This window comes from Nyctereutes procyonoides, unplaced genomic scaffold (assembly GCF_905146905.1).
Source record: "Nyctereutes procyonoides isolate TBG_1078 unplaced genomic scaffold, NYPRO_anot_genome, whole genome shotgun sequence".
NCBI classification, from domain to species: domain Eukaryota; kingdom Metazoa; phylum Chordata; class Mammalia; order Carnivora; family Canidae; genus Nyctereutes; species Nyctereutes procyonoides.
The window spans coordinates 29,517,073-29,533,162 of record NW_026575160.1 but is presented as its reverse complement, the minus strand read 5'-3'; the positions used below and the strand labels follow the sequence as shown (position 1 = coordinate 29,533,162).

Below are 16,090 nucleotides of genomic sequence, written 5' to 3'. Positions count from 1 at the left end.
AAAAAATTCTAGCATTAAAAGGAGGTAGGTATCACTTGTTTAGGACATTCATTTATGTAGAGTACCTCATTCCCCCCCAAAATGATAAAAGAGACACTGCCACGCTTCAATTTTTCAATTTCTGCTGGCATATTTTTCTCCTGTTTGTCTTATTTCATTTTTAAGTCTTTTTAATGAAAGTTGTGGTAAAAATAATAATTATAGTAATTCCTTTGGGTAAAATGAGTCATTACTACTATATGTGCCAACATGCTTCCAATAGTTTCCACAAATGTCACTTGCAAAACAAGTATTATAAGCCAAACATAGTTAAGTGACATTCAGTTCATCCAAGAACCTCATTTCTCCAAATTCTTATTTATGAGGGCTCTGAGAAATAATTTCTGATGAAATATTTCAATCAGAATTTAGACCAAACAAATTTTCAGGATTAGATCCCTAATTCCAGCCATAGTCATTCTTTTCCACAAAGGAAAGTATAAATCAGCATTTTATTATGAACTATTTATTAGTTAGCAAACCATGAACGCGTACTCCACTGTTAAATAAAATATCACTTACTATTCAGGGATTTCACAGCACAGTGAATTTTTTTGTCGTCATTGTCCAACAAAGTCCCATGGTATACACACCCAAAATGTCCTATGTGAAAGGGAATTTGGTTAGTGCTGTATTACTTTTAATTAGGCAATACCACTTGCAAAGACCTTCATTTTCTCTTTTTTCCGGCATGGCAAAAAAGTGCATTGTTTCTTATACTTTCGGTTGTTAATAGTACCACCATGTGTCTGTAAAATATGTAGATGAAATATAATTCACCCTAAGATATAAGCAATATGATTATTTAATACATGATAAAAAAATAGGTGATAATACTGTTATTAAAGCCTAATACTGCAAAATATTCAACCACAGTGGAACTACTGAACACAAGAGTAACACTGGCCTCATAAAATAAATTTATCATTTTTGAGGTGCCTGGATGGCTCAGCTGGTTAAGCATCCAACTCTTGGTTTCGGCTCAGGTCCTGACCTTGAGGTCATGGGATTAAGCCTTGCATTGGGCTCTATGCTGACTACAGAATCTGTTTAAGATTCTCTCTCTCCCTCTACCCCTTCCCACTGTGCACGTGGTGTGCTCTCTCTAAAATAAGTAAGTCCTTTAAAAAAGAATTTATAGGGGTGCGTGGGCTGAGCATCTGCCTTTGGCTCAGGTCATGATCCCAGGATCCAGGGATCGAGTCCCACATCAGGCACCCTCTGCAGTGAGCCTGCTTCTCCCTCTGCCTGTGTCTCTGCCTCTCACGAATAAATAAATAAAATATTTTTTAAAAAAGAATTTATTATTTTAAGGATCAAATAATCTTTTATATGAAAATAAAGTTTTGCCACATGAAGAAATGCAATAAAATAAGCTCCCTATATTCCAGTAAACTAAACTGAAATAAAAATGTTACCATTAGAAATAATATTACCATTATAGAATAAGGATTTCCCCTATTAGTCACTGGTTAATTTGTAATCCAGGTTGGCAGAAACTGAAAGGCAACTGCCCAAATGAAGCAAATTCACTCTGAGTCATTTTATCTAGTTCTCTCTGGCTTTAGTCACATCACTTTCCAATGGTAGCCTTTCATCCAGTGGCAGTAATTTTCCCCAGAGGTGCCAAATGTCTGATAGCTGTGTAAGTCACTCATTAATTAATTCATCCATGCAGTCAAGATTCCCTGAGTTTCTAGTATGTGAGTGTCAGGCATTAGCGTACCCTCTTGTAATGTAAAGATGAATAAAATAGAATCTATGCTCTTGAGGGCTCATAATCTACTGGGAAAAACATATAAATAAATAATACTTAATATATACAGAACCATTCATGGTTACAACTTCCAAAGAGAAATAATTGCCATTTACTGATGAAAATTAAAAATTCTAATTTTACAATGTATAGAATTAGGACATAATTGATGAGGCCACATACTGTAAAACTGGCACAATTTCTGGGATTTATAGGCAAGTCATAGAACTATATATTACTCTGATGTAAAACAGGTTTGTTAATAGTGAAGTTCCCTACTATTAGGGAAGGGAACACGCTAAAGATTAAAATCTGGAATCTGTTATAGAGGAATGTGTGGATGCTATCACAGGAAAATGGGAAAGCTTTCGCCTTCATATAAGGCAAATTGTCCCATCAGCTTCTTCTGCATCATGCTGGCAGGAGCCTGCTACCTCTTGCAGCACATATAGAATAAAAGGGATCAGAGGCCATTCAGTCAGTATCAATGGCAAAAGCTTTTTAGAAAAAAAGAGAGGAGCACAGTTCATTTCCTGGCTTCTGGTTGCTTTCTTTTCTTGCTAAATATTTCCTCAAACACTGTGTATGCAAGCTGTTATTGCTGCTCTGGCTGGCTTATTACAAATATTCATCCTCTTTGTATAAAGAAATTGGAGTGCATTGTAGAGATGATATATGTTGCTTCAGATCAGGGGAATGCAGTAAATTCCATCTTTTGAGGCTGTCCAGCAGGGTACAAACTGCTATAAACCAGGACTTCATAGAGTTAGTCAGTGTTCTCAGGGTGAAGAAAGATTAGAAGATATGAGTAAAAATATTGGAACTTACTGATTTTCATAAAGAAGTAAACGGCACCTTTAAGAAACTAGAGTTGCCATTATGAAAAAGATGAGGAAAGAATGTGATATATTTTTCATATTTGGGAGATTATCAAATTGCCTCCCTCCACAGGGACAAAACCCCAGAGATATGATTTGTAGGGCTGTATTTCTGCAGAACAGAAATCAAGTTCACTTGTTATCACTGCTCTGTCAGTTGCTTTCACCATTGTCTAAGCTTCTAATCTGCAAAGGCAGAAGATAAAATGCTTACTGGAAAATTGTATTTAACAAAAAGCTGAGTGGAAATACTTACCTCTTCCTATGACTTCATTGAAATGCACAATCAGGCTACTCGGCCCAATCACTACATGCTGGACTGCCTGCACCAGCTCTGGATTTAGAGCACTGAGGTCAATGTGGACAGTATTTTGCAATAATGGACTGGATATATCAGAGTCCCCACTAGTAAGCATGGGGGACAGGTCCGTCAGAGGATATTGTACTTGTCTGCATGATCCATTCTGAGATGAATTAGGGAACTGGTCTGCAAGATAAAGCGACATTATTAGAAAACAACAGTGAAATCTCACTTAGTGGAGACTACAACACGTAGCACATTAAATTAATAATGAAGTCTGGATTTTATAATTCGAGGAATGGTAGTTTTGTCATTGAAGTCAGACAGAGCCTGTTTTACAGAGGAATTGGTTTAATAATAATGATAAGTTGGGAAAAGATATTTGCTTACGTAGACAAGAGTTATAACAAAATGTTCATAAATTTTCTTTTAAATAAGCATTAACTTTGAAACATTGTTTACTCTCATTTCCTTAGATGTTTCTCTTTTCATATATAGCAAAAATCCATGCTTGAGGTTTATTTTTTAATATACTCTATATTCTTAAGGCTGGGAAGCAGCAAAAGTAGTTCACTTTTGAGAGACTGGTGCTTATTAATGGAATTAATTAGTATTGCTCAACAGATTCCTGGCCAAGGAAAAATATAGTATAGTGAACTATGATATCTATATATATAATTAGAAATATATAATGGTTAAATTTTCAGAATTGAAGGCTTCTCACATTAGTGGTAAATTCTTCCCTGTGTGATGATGGCAGATTTAATGGGATCGCTGTTCAGAGAAGGTGAGAATTGGGGTAGTGTATCATTCCCACCGCTTAGTTGAGGGCATTTGGAAAGGGATCAGCGTTCCTTCTAAGTTGATCTTTACAACCAAAGCTGTATAAGAGCCTCAGGCAAAGTTCTCTACTGCAAGGTGAAGCTTTTTCATAAGAAACTGTGGGGCTGGGGATAAATTTCTTAGCGAGAAACAGGGCAGAGAAGCCATCAGCTGCTTTGCCCTTTGCACTGGGAATCCAAACATGTGAAGGAGAGGGCATCATATCTGCAACTGATGTGAAGATAAACTAGGCAGGGTGTTGAATATATTAGTATATAATTTGGGAAGAGTGGAGAGGGTTTGGGAGGGTCCCTGTTGACACCAAAAGATCATATAGCTTGTGTGCAAATGACCAGGAAAATTAGAACTGAGAGAGGGGCATAAAAAATCTGATGGTACTCTGACTATTCGTGACCCCATTAAGCATTTTGAGTATTTTCCATAGTGGACAGTTCGGTTATTATCAATTTGGCTAAAGCAGTCAATCTAACGGTGGTTCCATAAAAGCTTTGGGGGCCACCTCTGGTTACAATAACTAGCTGGAAATAAGACAGCAGCATCCTTAGAGGAAGAATGCAGAACCTCGAGTGAGAGTACTTGCAATGTTGGATAGGCGAGGGAAGAAAGAAGCCTAGCTGGGTGCCTGGGTACTTTAATCCTAGAGTCAGGTTCTCCAAAACTTCCCCAGTGGAAGAAATGCAAATAAGCCTCTCTGAGCTCAGTTCCTGCACCTCCACTTCCCAAATCTTTGCACCTGGAGATCAGAGTTCTAAATTCTCAGGGGTGCAGAGACTGAGAGAAATCCTTGCTAAGACACAGGAGAAAAGTCCTCTGGCATAGAAATTCTACTGGCCTTGAGGCTAAGTTCAAACACATGCCAAACCCAATTTAAACCACCAATGTGTGATTCTGTTGTAACACCACACAGAATTCTGCAGGAGAGACCGATGGGGAGGCCGTCTCCACCAGACGTAGAGAGAAAAGCTGTGTAGTTGTCTCTTCATTAGATGCTGGCTGCACATTCCCTCATTCTCCTCTCCCAGTGACCTTCTTTTGTCTACTTTAGTTTTCCATGTCTTGAAGGTTCAGGTTCAATGAAGGAAAGGCAATGAAACTCAAGCCTTCATCTGTGTAATGGGCACCAAGGAGGGCACTTGATGGGATGAGCACCGGGTGTTATATTCTATGTTGGCAAATTGAATTTAACTAAAATATATATATATATATATATATATATATATATATAATATATATATATAAAAGAAACTCAAGCTTCTTAGCAATGATGAAAGAGGTTTTGTTCAGTAACAAGGTTGAAGGAAGATTAAATAAACTTTAAAAAAAATTACTTGTGAATTAGAATGATCTCAGATTAGAGCTATTAAGTGTGAATATAAAATACTAATAGATGTAAATTCCAAAGCTATAAACTGAGTTTGATTTATTCATGTTGTTAAGGGCATGGATCTTCAAGGGCAAATGGAATCATGTGGGCCAAGACAATATTTATATGTATCTCTGCAGACTAATATAACCTTCCAAAAATATGAGGCAAGTGAGGGTTGAAAAAGTTAAAATGTTAAGTGCCTCATTGCTCTTGTACTTGTTTTGATGAGCAATTTCTAGTTTTCCAGTACCCTCAACTATCTGTGACTCATTTTATTTGTCCAATGGTAAATATTCAACCAGGGAAGTGCTTGTACTTGACTCACGTCCTGGAACTTCTAAAGATAATGAAGCAGATACAATACAGACATTTTGCTTTTACCAGGAGATTTCAAATAAAACAATGTGAAATTCTCTGGTTAACCCGACCATTATTAGGCCTACTGTTTTGCAAAGCAGATGGTGCTAACCACTCCTTTTTAAATGGCATAATTGAAGGTTTTTATTGGAGAAGACTCAGAATATATTCAAGTCCTGGAATGTTGGTGGGTAAAAGGCTATGTAGCTACAGCTCACTGAGAATCCTTTAAAAGAATACTAAAGGTATAATTTAAATGTTTGAGGATTAACAGTTAAAAAAATGTATCAGTGCCCACTTATATTTAAATAGATATAAATTTTGTATCTTAACTCTTCCTGGGTTGTTAAAGAGAGCTTCACAATTTCTTAGCATTGAATTTTACCTTTGCTCAATGATTACCTTACCTTTGCTCAAATGATTTTATTTTATTTTTCAAATGATTTTAAAATTAACCTTTTTTTTTGTGAGAAGAAAACTGAAAGACTTTAAAGATCTAATGTAATATACACATGAGTCCATTTAAAAATAAGAGCCATATAATTCTGCGTCAAGTTAAATTACTTCTTTGGCCAAAGAAGATAAAAATTCTTCTTCTTTTTTATTTTTATAAAAATATGAAGGCGAAACCAAAAATAAACAACAATGCCACAACCCACTGAGGTATATGTATAGGTATTTCTTAGAATGATAAACTGAAATATACCTTCTGGAAAAGTAGCTCGGTAGTCTACAGATTCATTTGAAACCATTTCTGTAGTTGGGCTTACACTTCGGGCACTTACAAGCCTATCCAAATGAGGAGTGTGTACTCTTGCATCATAGCGAACTAATTCACTGCCCAGATCTTAAAACAGAGAGAGAGAAAGAGCTCGTTAAAGACTTGGCTATCATGGGTCCTGGTAGACCTTGACCCAGTGACCAGAACTCATGGGCTCATGGATTGCACATAAGACAACACACACGAAATCTACGGCAATTTTAAACTGTAATGACTGTATACTTGAGGCAGCTTCTTAAAGCAAATAGTAACAACAGCAGAAAAATGCACCTTTAATTTGCTTTTTCCTTTTCAGCCACAGGAAAAGTCCGAGTAATAATAAGACTATTGTTGATATTGAGATAGCACCAGCAATCAGTCCTGTGAAATTCTGATCTGGTTGAACTATTACTTTTCCAAGGACGGTTGAAGAAACTGCTTGCTTCCACTAAAAATGGCAAATACAGAGAAGTCAGAATTTAGCCATGATAAATACAAAATATACTACCCAGGCTGAATCACCCAAAGCGCTAGCTGATTACTAGTGTCCTAGAAGGGGCCATAAATGCCTTCAGATCGGTAAAATATTCCGCAATTCCGCTTCAGTGTTCAAATAACTAGGGGCTACTGATCCCTAAAGTACTGATGTGATACTTGACTGTACTTGTAACCAGATAAAAAGATAAAAACCAGTTTTTCTTTTTCTTTTAAAAAAAAAACAAAACAGGTTTTCATCTTGAGGAACTTAACTGCAGAAAGAGAGACAAATACATAAGTAAGTGATAACACAATAGGAAATGAACCTTAGAACTAGGAAGGATCGATAAGAAACAGACACCACAAGACATTCACTCTGCCTTAAAGGGTCAGGTAGGGGGCAGAGAGGATTTCCCCTAAGAGGTAAATAATCAGGTGGAATAATAAAGTTGCAAAATATTTTTGTTTCAGTTTTGAGATGTCAAAGAAATCTTTGAGGATCCTTCTGGATCATAACATGCTATGATCTTTTAGGATTCATGGTCCCTTTGAATTTCAAACTCTGTTATCATGATTCAGCCTTAAACTTTCTAATTTTTTTTTGTCCTTTCCCATTTTATAACTCTCCTCCCCTCCCATTTTATGACTTTTTAGAAGACTTCAGGAACCCTTTAAAATTTACTCGTTCTTAGATAAACAAAATGTGGCATATCTGTACGATGGAATGATTCAGCCTTAAAAAAAGTAATGAAGTCCGGACACATACTAGAACATGGGTGAACCTTGTAAACACACTAAGTAAAATAAGCCACAGACACACAAGGACAAATATTGTATGATTCCACTTATATGAAATAATTAGAAAAAGCAAGTTCATAAAGACAGAAAATAGATTAGAGGTTACCCAGGGCAGGGCAAGAAGAAGAGAGAGTATGATGGTATGGCTTAATGGTTCTAGGGTTTCTGTTTGGGGTGATGAAAAAGTTTTGGAATTAGATAGTGGTGATGGTTGCACAATATTGTGAATGTAATTAATGCCACTGAGTTGTATACTGAAAAATGGTCAAAATGGCAAATTTTATATGTGTATTTTGCCACAACTTTAAAAATTAATAGAAAAATAATACCCCAAACCACTGAACTGTATGTATACTTTAAATGTGTGAGTTGTATGGCGCAACATGAAAGAAGTTACTATACAATAGTTTAATTTCTATTTTACTTTGTCCATGCATTTGAGATTACTGTGGAGAGGAAAAGCATGTTGGCTTTGGCCTCCTAGTGCTAAGAGGTAGGGGGAGGGCCCCTCTGGGATGTGCCCTTATCCCTCCTTAGAGTTATAATAAATTTTGGCCAAAGTGGGGCATTATGGAGAGGGAGCGTGGGTATAAAGGACTTTTGAGGTCCACCCTGTGAGGCTTGGGAAGGAGACAGTGCCACAAAAACTCACTCATTCTAAAATAACAACTAAGAATCAGGGCTGAGCTGATGAGCCAAAGCCAACACACAAATGAGCTTTAATGATTTATTTTAAGCCTGCAAAGTGACATAATTACACTGGCATTTATTTACATCATGAGAGAAATGCAGGAATCCCACCTCTATATTTAGCTCGTTGTTCAATTTCAGCAGGTCATTGGGGACCTTGCATAAAACGGCTTTAGAATCTGAGTAGATAGTCTCACAGCTCTTATTTCCAACTTTTAACACTTCGCCTTTAACTGCTTCAGGGTCAATATCATTTCCCTGAAAGAAAAAAAGAGGTTGTTAACACTTCACAGTTTTGCAGGAATGCCAACAATTGTGAAAGAACATAAATATACTGCAAACATAGGCCATGTTGTTTGCCAAGGCATAAGATCTTATGATACTCACTTTTATGGGAATTTGGATAGTTCCAAGAGAGCATGGCCATTTTGGGGGTACTGATTAGGATTCACAACATATAGCTTTTAATTTTTTTTAAAGATTTTATTTATAAGTAAGCTCTACGCCCAATGTGGGGCTCAGCCTTACAACTCTAAGATCAAGAGTTGTTCATTCTACTGACTGAGCTGGCCAGGTGCCCCTAAAGCTTTTACATCAAATTGGATTCTAGAGCAAAGGAGAGATTTTTGTATTGTTTCACACCCTTCTGTCCAATGACCTCTTACCCATAATCATCTTACTAATGTCTTTAGGGAGTATTAATGGTTGGCAAAAACTTAGAGATTGAGTTGTTGGACTAACACTGTCTCATGCAGTGAGAACCTTGGCTTTACTTTTAGAATCACATTGAGAGCTTTACAAAAGCCTGGGTCCCATCTCCAGGGATTCTGAAATAATTGATCTATGTTAATATATTCCCTTTGTGTTTGAGTTGGGTAGTTTCTTTTCATCATTCCTGTACAGCTGAATCCTCTATATAAATTCATTTTTACAGAGATTCCTGTGGATGCCCTATGACCCTCATTGTGATTTGGGAGCATGAATACATTATTCTGAACACTAAGTTACATGAGGATTTTATGCAACTTGACATATTTAGTTAACTGAAGTAATTATTAGGCATTTAAAAAATATCAAAATTTTGTTGAAGAAAGCAGTAATTAGCTTTGGGAAAGAAGTGAAAACATTAGGTACAACGTCTCATATCAAGACTTAATGAGTACAGTTTTTCATTAAAAGTTAAAAGGAGAATATACCAAACATTTCTCTTATCTCTTATTTCTCTTATTTCTCTTAGGGACAAAGAGCAGCCAGTAATAACTACATACTGCTCCTTTGTTTTATGTGATCTTTAAGTACTTGGTAAACTGCTTTTATATACATTGTCTCATGTGGATTTCAATAGATTGGTAGGTTGGAAATCATTCTGGAAGAAGTTAGAAGAAAATACTTCTTTCTAACATGAATCTGGAGTCAAAGAAAAAATGGATAGAGACAAACCCTATCTTTCCATTTTCTAGATACTTCTAGAGGCAGTATGTGTATGCCGGTGAACCAGGTCAGCCACACAGGGCAACTCAACATAAAAGCACATAAATCTAACAGGTCACTTTGGGGCTTCAAATGACAACTTGTTGGTTAGGTCTGAGGAGGGGTAAGGCACTCACTCACATATTGGAGGGAATTCAGGGAATGACAAAGAAAAGAGATTAAAGAGCTGCAGGGCTTGATTTATGAGGGATTGACTAAAATGTGTCTCACTGGCTTAGATGATAACGAAGGCTGGGGGAAGGGATGAGCATACCGCGTTTGCACTTCCACTACTCCTTTTAGACACAGGTCTCCTTGGATGTTGCATAAAGGCTTCTTTAAAACAAACACAGAGCACTCAGCTAATATTGAACCCCTTTTCATTTGTGCCTAGTAAGGAACGTACAATAAATTGTGACATACAAGAAAGTACTATCAGCTTTGTATGTGCAATTGTATGTGTAACTGTCTGAAATCCAAGATGTCACAAGAGTGATACTGGCTGTCCACTACTGTATGCAGGGGGCCTGGGTCAGAAAAAAATAAAAATAGGTATAGGGTACTTTTTAAATTTTTTTGGTATAGGGTACTTTTTGTCATTTAAAAGACACGTATCAAAAAATAAAATAAAATAAAAGACACGTATTTTTATGGAGTTGTGGGGGAAAATGCATACATCCAGAACTTTTTAAATTTACTTTTTATTATTTAATATTAACTATTACTAAATAGAAGAACATACAAATTGGCTGAGTTCTTCAGTCATTAAAATGGTAATATACTCTTTTAAATAAAGCAGCACAGAAAAAACTTTCCGGTCTTTAATCCCCTATACACATACAGCAATTCCGAATTATAATTATCTCATTTTATCTTGTAAAGAAAGCCCCCCTGAGGTAAGTATTATTGTCATTCCAGCTTTTACACATTGAGAACTAAGGTTCAAGAAGGAACTGAGTCATGAAGCAAATCAAATTCCATTTGATACAAAATCCTCTTATCACCTACTGTGTGTTAGACACAATTCTAGTTACTGCGAATATGAAGATGAACAGGAATTTTTTCTTTTCACTGTAATGTTAAAATAAATATGTTTCTAAGGTGAAAACTAATTACTCCTAATGCGTTCTATTAGGATGTTCCTTATTCCTTTCATCTCCAACTCTGGCCAGGTGGGACACTGTGTTTCTTTTTTTTTTTTTTTTTTTTTTAATTTTTTTATTTATTTATGATAGTCACAGAGAGGTATATATAGAGAGGCAGAGACACAGGCAGAGGGAGAAGCAGGCTCCATGCACCGGGAGCCTGACGTGGGATTCGATCCCGGGTCTCCAGGATCGCGCCCTGGGCCAAAGGCAGGCGCCAAACCGCTGCGCCACCCAGGGATCCCGACACTGTGTTTCTATCCAGGATTCAGGCCTAGGGAACCACGTCTGAACTGGTTACAGAACATAGTAGATGGGAGTGGCAGTAGGCAGATTTTGAAAAATAGCATTATAGCAGGAGGGATCGTTATGAGGTTTCATACATCCAGGTGGCCACAAGATTGAGTCTGGGAAAGCCAGCTAAAGCAGTGAGGTGCAGATTGGTAGCAGGACCCAGAGAGGCAATGGTCCACGGAGGCTGGCAAGTAGACAATCATCGAGTTGGTGGTGAGAGGGTCAGGGAGGGGGAGGTTTACACTTCATCCAGAGGATAGGAGCCCCTCAGTTTGGGACGAGGCAAAAGAACCTTCAAAGAAGGCTTCAAAATTGAGTTCCACAGGATGTTAATACACATTTGCAGAAATTTCCTGGTCATTTGGGAAAAGCTGCGTGAACCAAAATTAAAATGGTTTCTTCATTGGCTAGTTGGGGCACTGTGAAACTGGTGCTTTTCCTGCCTCCTTTTTCCTGTTTTTAGCTGATTTCTCCAGACTGGACCTCTGAAGCATCTCTATGACCGTATACATCAATATGCTCCAAAATAACATAAATCCCCAGGTCAGTGTCAGGCAGTCTTTGTTCCAGCATTACATACTATTGTTCTCTACTTTCCATAAAATATGCTTATGCACAAAATGTCATATAATAAGATAATTTGGGGAAATATAGGTTGCTCTACAAATATCTAAAAATTAATTTTGTTTAAAGAATTGCAAACGATCTCACCTAAAGAACTGTATAGATATCTATGTATCATATGATAGAAAAGTTTCCCTATTATGAAAGGTATTTTGGTATACATTAAATGAGAGTTGATATGAAAAGCGTTTATAATCTAGTGGAAAGATGAAGTTTGGAATCAAGAGACTTGAGTGTAAGTCCCAGTTCTGCTATTTGCTCTCTAGGAGGCCCAAGACAAATCACCTAAGTTTCCAAAACCTGTGTTTACTTATCTGTAAATGGGGATAATCATTACTGGACCTCTAAAAGTCAGAGGTCCATTTGAGTCTGAAATGAAATAATATACATCAAAGTACTATCTTAACTAATCTTCCACAAAAAAGTGAGGTGCTTTTGACATAAACATTGGGTCTTGGCGTGTCTTCCAAAGGAGGTGTCTACTTTTGATGACCATTGTCCACAGCTGGTCCTGGCTGACATGAAGCCTTGGCCATAAACTCCTCCTGCATTGATGGAATTTCTGGTTCATTTTGAGGAGGGATTGATCCTTGGTCTCTTTTACAATCTACTGATCCAAACTTGGCTGACCCTCTTGGTCATGGTGTACCGCTGACTGAGGCAATTCTCACAACTAGGGCTGCAGACTATCACAATCTCTTTTTAGCCAAGGAATTCTTGTATGCATGGCTGCTTGAGGAACATGAACTCTCCCTGGCAATAAGGAGCAAATCTCTCTCCATAGCTTTCACCAATGGAATACAAACCTACTTCACATTCATGTTTTGAATGGTAATTGGACAAGCACAACATGAAACAAAACGGCATCCTTTCTTTTGATAAAAACGGTTCACTGCATGTCTAGAAGAGGCCTTTTCTTTCTTTTCTTTTCTCATGCTTTGCTCTCCTTTGTTTCTGTCCCAAGAGAGGCAGAGGTTTTAATGTGATCAACTTTAGACACTAATAAAGGGTTAAACAGCTGTCACACATCTTCTCTTACACTTTAGATTTCCTCTTATATAAAAGGAAAATGGACCATGGGAGAAGATTGAATGATGATACCAAAATAATCCCTCTAAACCATCCCTTTTCTCACCAAACTGCAACTCTGTGACATGACAGATGTTATATACTTGTTAGAGAAAAGAGTCATTCTGTATGTAAGGAAAAAAAGAGTGTTCTGTGTCTATTTCCAGAGACCCCTTGGACCAAGGTGGGAATAGCACTGAAAGACTGAGGATGATGTCAAATCGTGTTTTTCTAGGACATGAATTTTGTAGGACATTGAATAATGGGTATTTAATTTAAAGAAAAATAAGTTTTCTCTTCCGTATAAGACTGTGCTTGGAAGGTTAGATAAAGAACCACTTATTTCTAATCCTTCCATCAGAGATAGAGGAACAGAAAAGTAAGTTTATTTGGGCGTAAAAATATTTGCAAATAAACCTTTGTTTTCATCAAGAAAACCAAATGGAATCTTTCAAATGGCAAACACAGTAATTGTTGAAAGCAAAAGGTCACACTAGATTAGTTTTATTGAAAAAAAAAAAGAAGTGATAAAAGCTCTTTCTCCTTTTCTAAAACTAATTAAAGAAGCAGATGAAAGAACTTTGCTGTGGTAAACATGCTGTTCACTGAAGCAGGCTTCCATTTAATTTCATGCTGGGCTTGCTTAATTATTGTACAAAGCACAATTCGAGGTTAGTAAACTTATATGAGTATGAACGTGTGCGTGAATTTGGCTGTAGATAAAATCTTGTTGAAAAAGCAGAAAAATTTCAGTAGAAATGTATTATTACTTGGATGGAGACGATCTACAGAAACTTATATCTACACAAGGACTATCCTATTACTTCGTGTTTGTTCCTATTTGCATTCAGGCTATCTTGCAGGATAAAAATTCTGAATGTCTAAAACAACATGTCGAAAGAGAAGTATTTTGCTGTTTCTAGTGACTGGGGCTATCAATAAAGTCTTGACCGTTTTGCTGTTTTATTACTACTTGAAGTGAAAATGACTGAAGGGACATAAGAGAGCTGTACTCTAGTCTTTGTTTTGCCGCTTGTCAAACCACTTAGCCTCTCTGGGTTTTAGTGTTCTTTGTTTGCAACAGGCTGGGTTAGAAAAGATAATTTGTTATTCTCCAATTAAATTACATTTGGAGGCTAATATATTCCTACGGTAGAGGAAATCCAGCTCCATTTAGAAATCAGCTTAGAGATGACCTTTCCCAGGTACAAAATTCCAAGTATTGCAAGGAAGTACACAACTACAGTTGATGCATTTACTTTCATGTTATAGTGAGCACATTTAAGGTGTCCAGAGAAATGTATAACATCAGCAGGATAATGCATTACAGGCAGCCTATTTAATAGATTGTGTCCCACATTTGCCACTTTTTAATACACACACAAGAAAGAATTTTTGAATGCTTCATTAAAAAGCAATCCATGATTATACTTAACTTTTAGTCTTCTGCCAAAAAGATTTGTTTTTCAGAGCTTAGATACTTGCTGATGTAGTATAAGATAATGACCCAGTACAACAATTCTATTCATACAGCTATGAAGTCAATTAAGTTCAAGTTGATGATTTAAGAGAGCATTTTTAAGCATTTCTTACCTTAATTTCCAGTACATTTTCATTGCCTATTGAGATCATCACTGGCTTTTCAAAAGGCTTAAACACAGGATTATGTACATAAATGAGATCAAAGTATTTGGAATGGATCCCATCTAACATGAAAAAGGCTTTGGTTTTCAGAGGGAGTTGCAGATTCAGCTGTTGCAGTGAAGGAGTCGTACAACAGATTATCTCTGAATTAGAGCGATGTTGACATGCCTATAGTAAGACACAATTATTCACTGTAGACAGAATATAGCTTGACAACATCCATAGCAGCTACTACGTTTCACTGTTTTAGACAATTAAAATATATAACTTTTGAAAAAAATCCGCATTTAATTTCCTAATGTTGAAGGATACATTTCTGGAAATATGATAGATGTAAAATCCTCGAAACAACACAGTCTTTAAAGGAACACAGAGCTTCATTAGTCTGGGATAAACCATACTGATCTAGTTGAAGCTGACTCTCTCTCGCTCTGTTACTTTTATTTTCCTTAAGATGACAGGACAGTCACCTGGAGGGACTGCCTCCTTGTTTATGAAACACCAATGTCAGAGTGAGAGCTGGACTTTGTGTGGTTACAAGTCCTTGATTCACTTCTTACTTTTAAAATAAGTTGTGAGAATCAGGGCAAAGCCCTTAATAGGAGACTCAGTGCCCTCAAGTAAGAATTAAGATTAAAATGTTATTCACAGTGTGTGATGCTACATGGTAAGTGCTAATGCCAACAAGTGAGCACCATACCGATGACATTATAATTAGCTATGCAGTCAGGTCATCTTACTAGTGTGTTTTAAACTATGAATTTCTGAGTGCCAGGTTCTGTGCAAAATACTTTATAGGCTGGTCTCATTTCATCCTCACAACAGTCCTAACAGATAGGTGCTATGATTACCCACATTTTACAGATGAAGAAACTCAGCTTTTTGAGCTAATGTCATTAGTCCAGGTCTCACAACTCTGAATGGCAGCGTAGGGAACATAAATCCTAGTCATTGGCTTAAGTTCACTGCCTGCACTTCCATGCTCTGTGGCTTCTTGCTCACTCTATATTCTCTATCGGTAGATCTTTTCCTAAGCTATTTTACAAAGGCTCTGCTATTATTATTTCATGCGCTTTCATCTCTCATTTCAAATCTTCCCCTTTGGAATTCTGATTTATGGAAGTTTGGAAAATGTGGTTTCCTCTTGATTGTGCTTAGACTAAACCAGCTACACAAAGTGGCACATTTGAGGTTAAATGGTTGCATTTTTTCCCCCCAAGGAAAAGACAAACAAGCAACAACATCCTTAGATTTCCTTTTCTTTGACAAGTAGAGTTGGAGATAAAACAATTACTTATGCCCACAATAGAAAAAGGACTCAGGATATACATAAAAAGCACAAGCAAAATTGGGTATTTGATATTTTCTTCTAAAAATAATTTTTAAAAATTACCCTACATTTAAAAATGCATGCTATAAGCAGATAAAACAGATACATAGATATAATAGAAACAAAATATTAGTTTTATACCAAATTCATATTATAATGCCAAAAGCATCATCTTGAAAAATGGAAATGAACAGTTTTACTGCCAGTACAATAATTCTCTATTAACAATAAGGAATTTGAAAACTATACA

General features: G+C 36.7%; 1 protein-coding gene across 1 annotated transcript in view; it reads right to left on the bottom strand.

Moving 5' to 3' along the window:
- The window catches only part of MET (MET proto-oncogene, receptor tyrosine kinase), a 113,425-nt gene that overhangs the window by 19,764 nt on the left and 77,571 nt on the right, over positions 1–16,090 (bottom strand). The window contains 6 exon segments of the mRNA XM_055314562.1: positions 562–642; positions 2,930–3,160; positions 6,247–6,387; positions 6,592–6,748; positions 8,377–8,523; positions 14,460–14,678. Coding sequence (XP_055170537.1) covers positions 562–642; positions 2,930–3,160; positions 6,247–6,387; positions 6,592–6,748; positions 8,377–8,523; positions 14,460–14,678 — 976 coding nt within the window.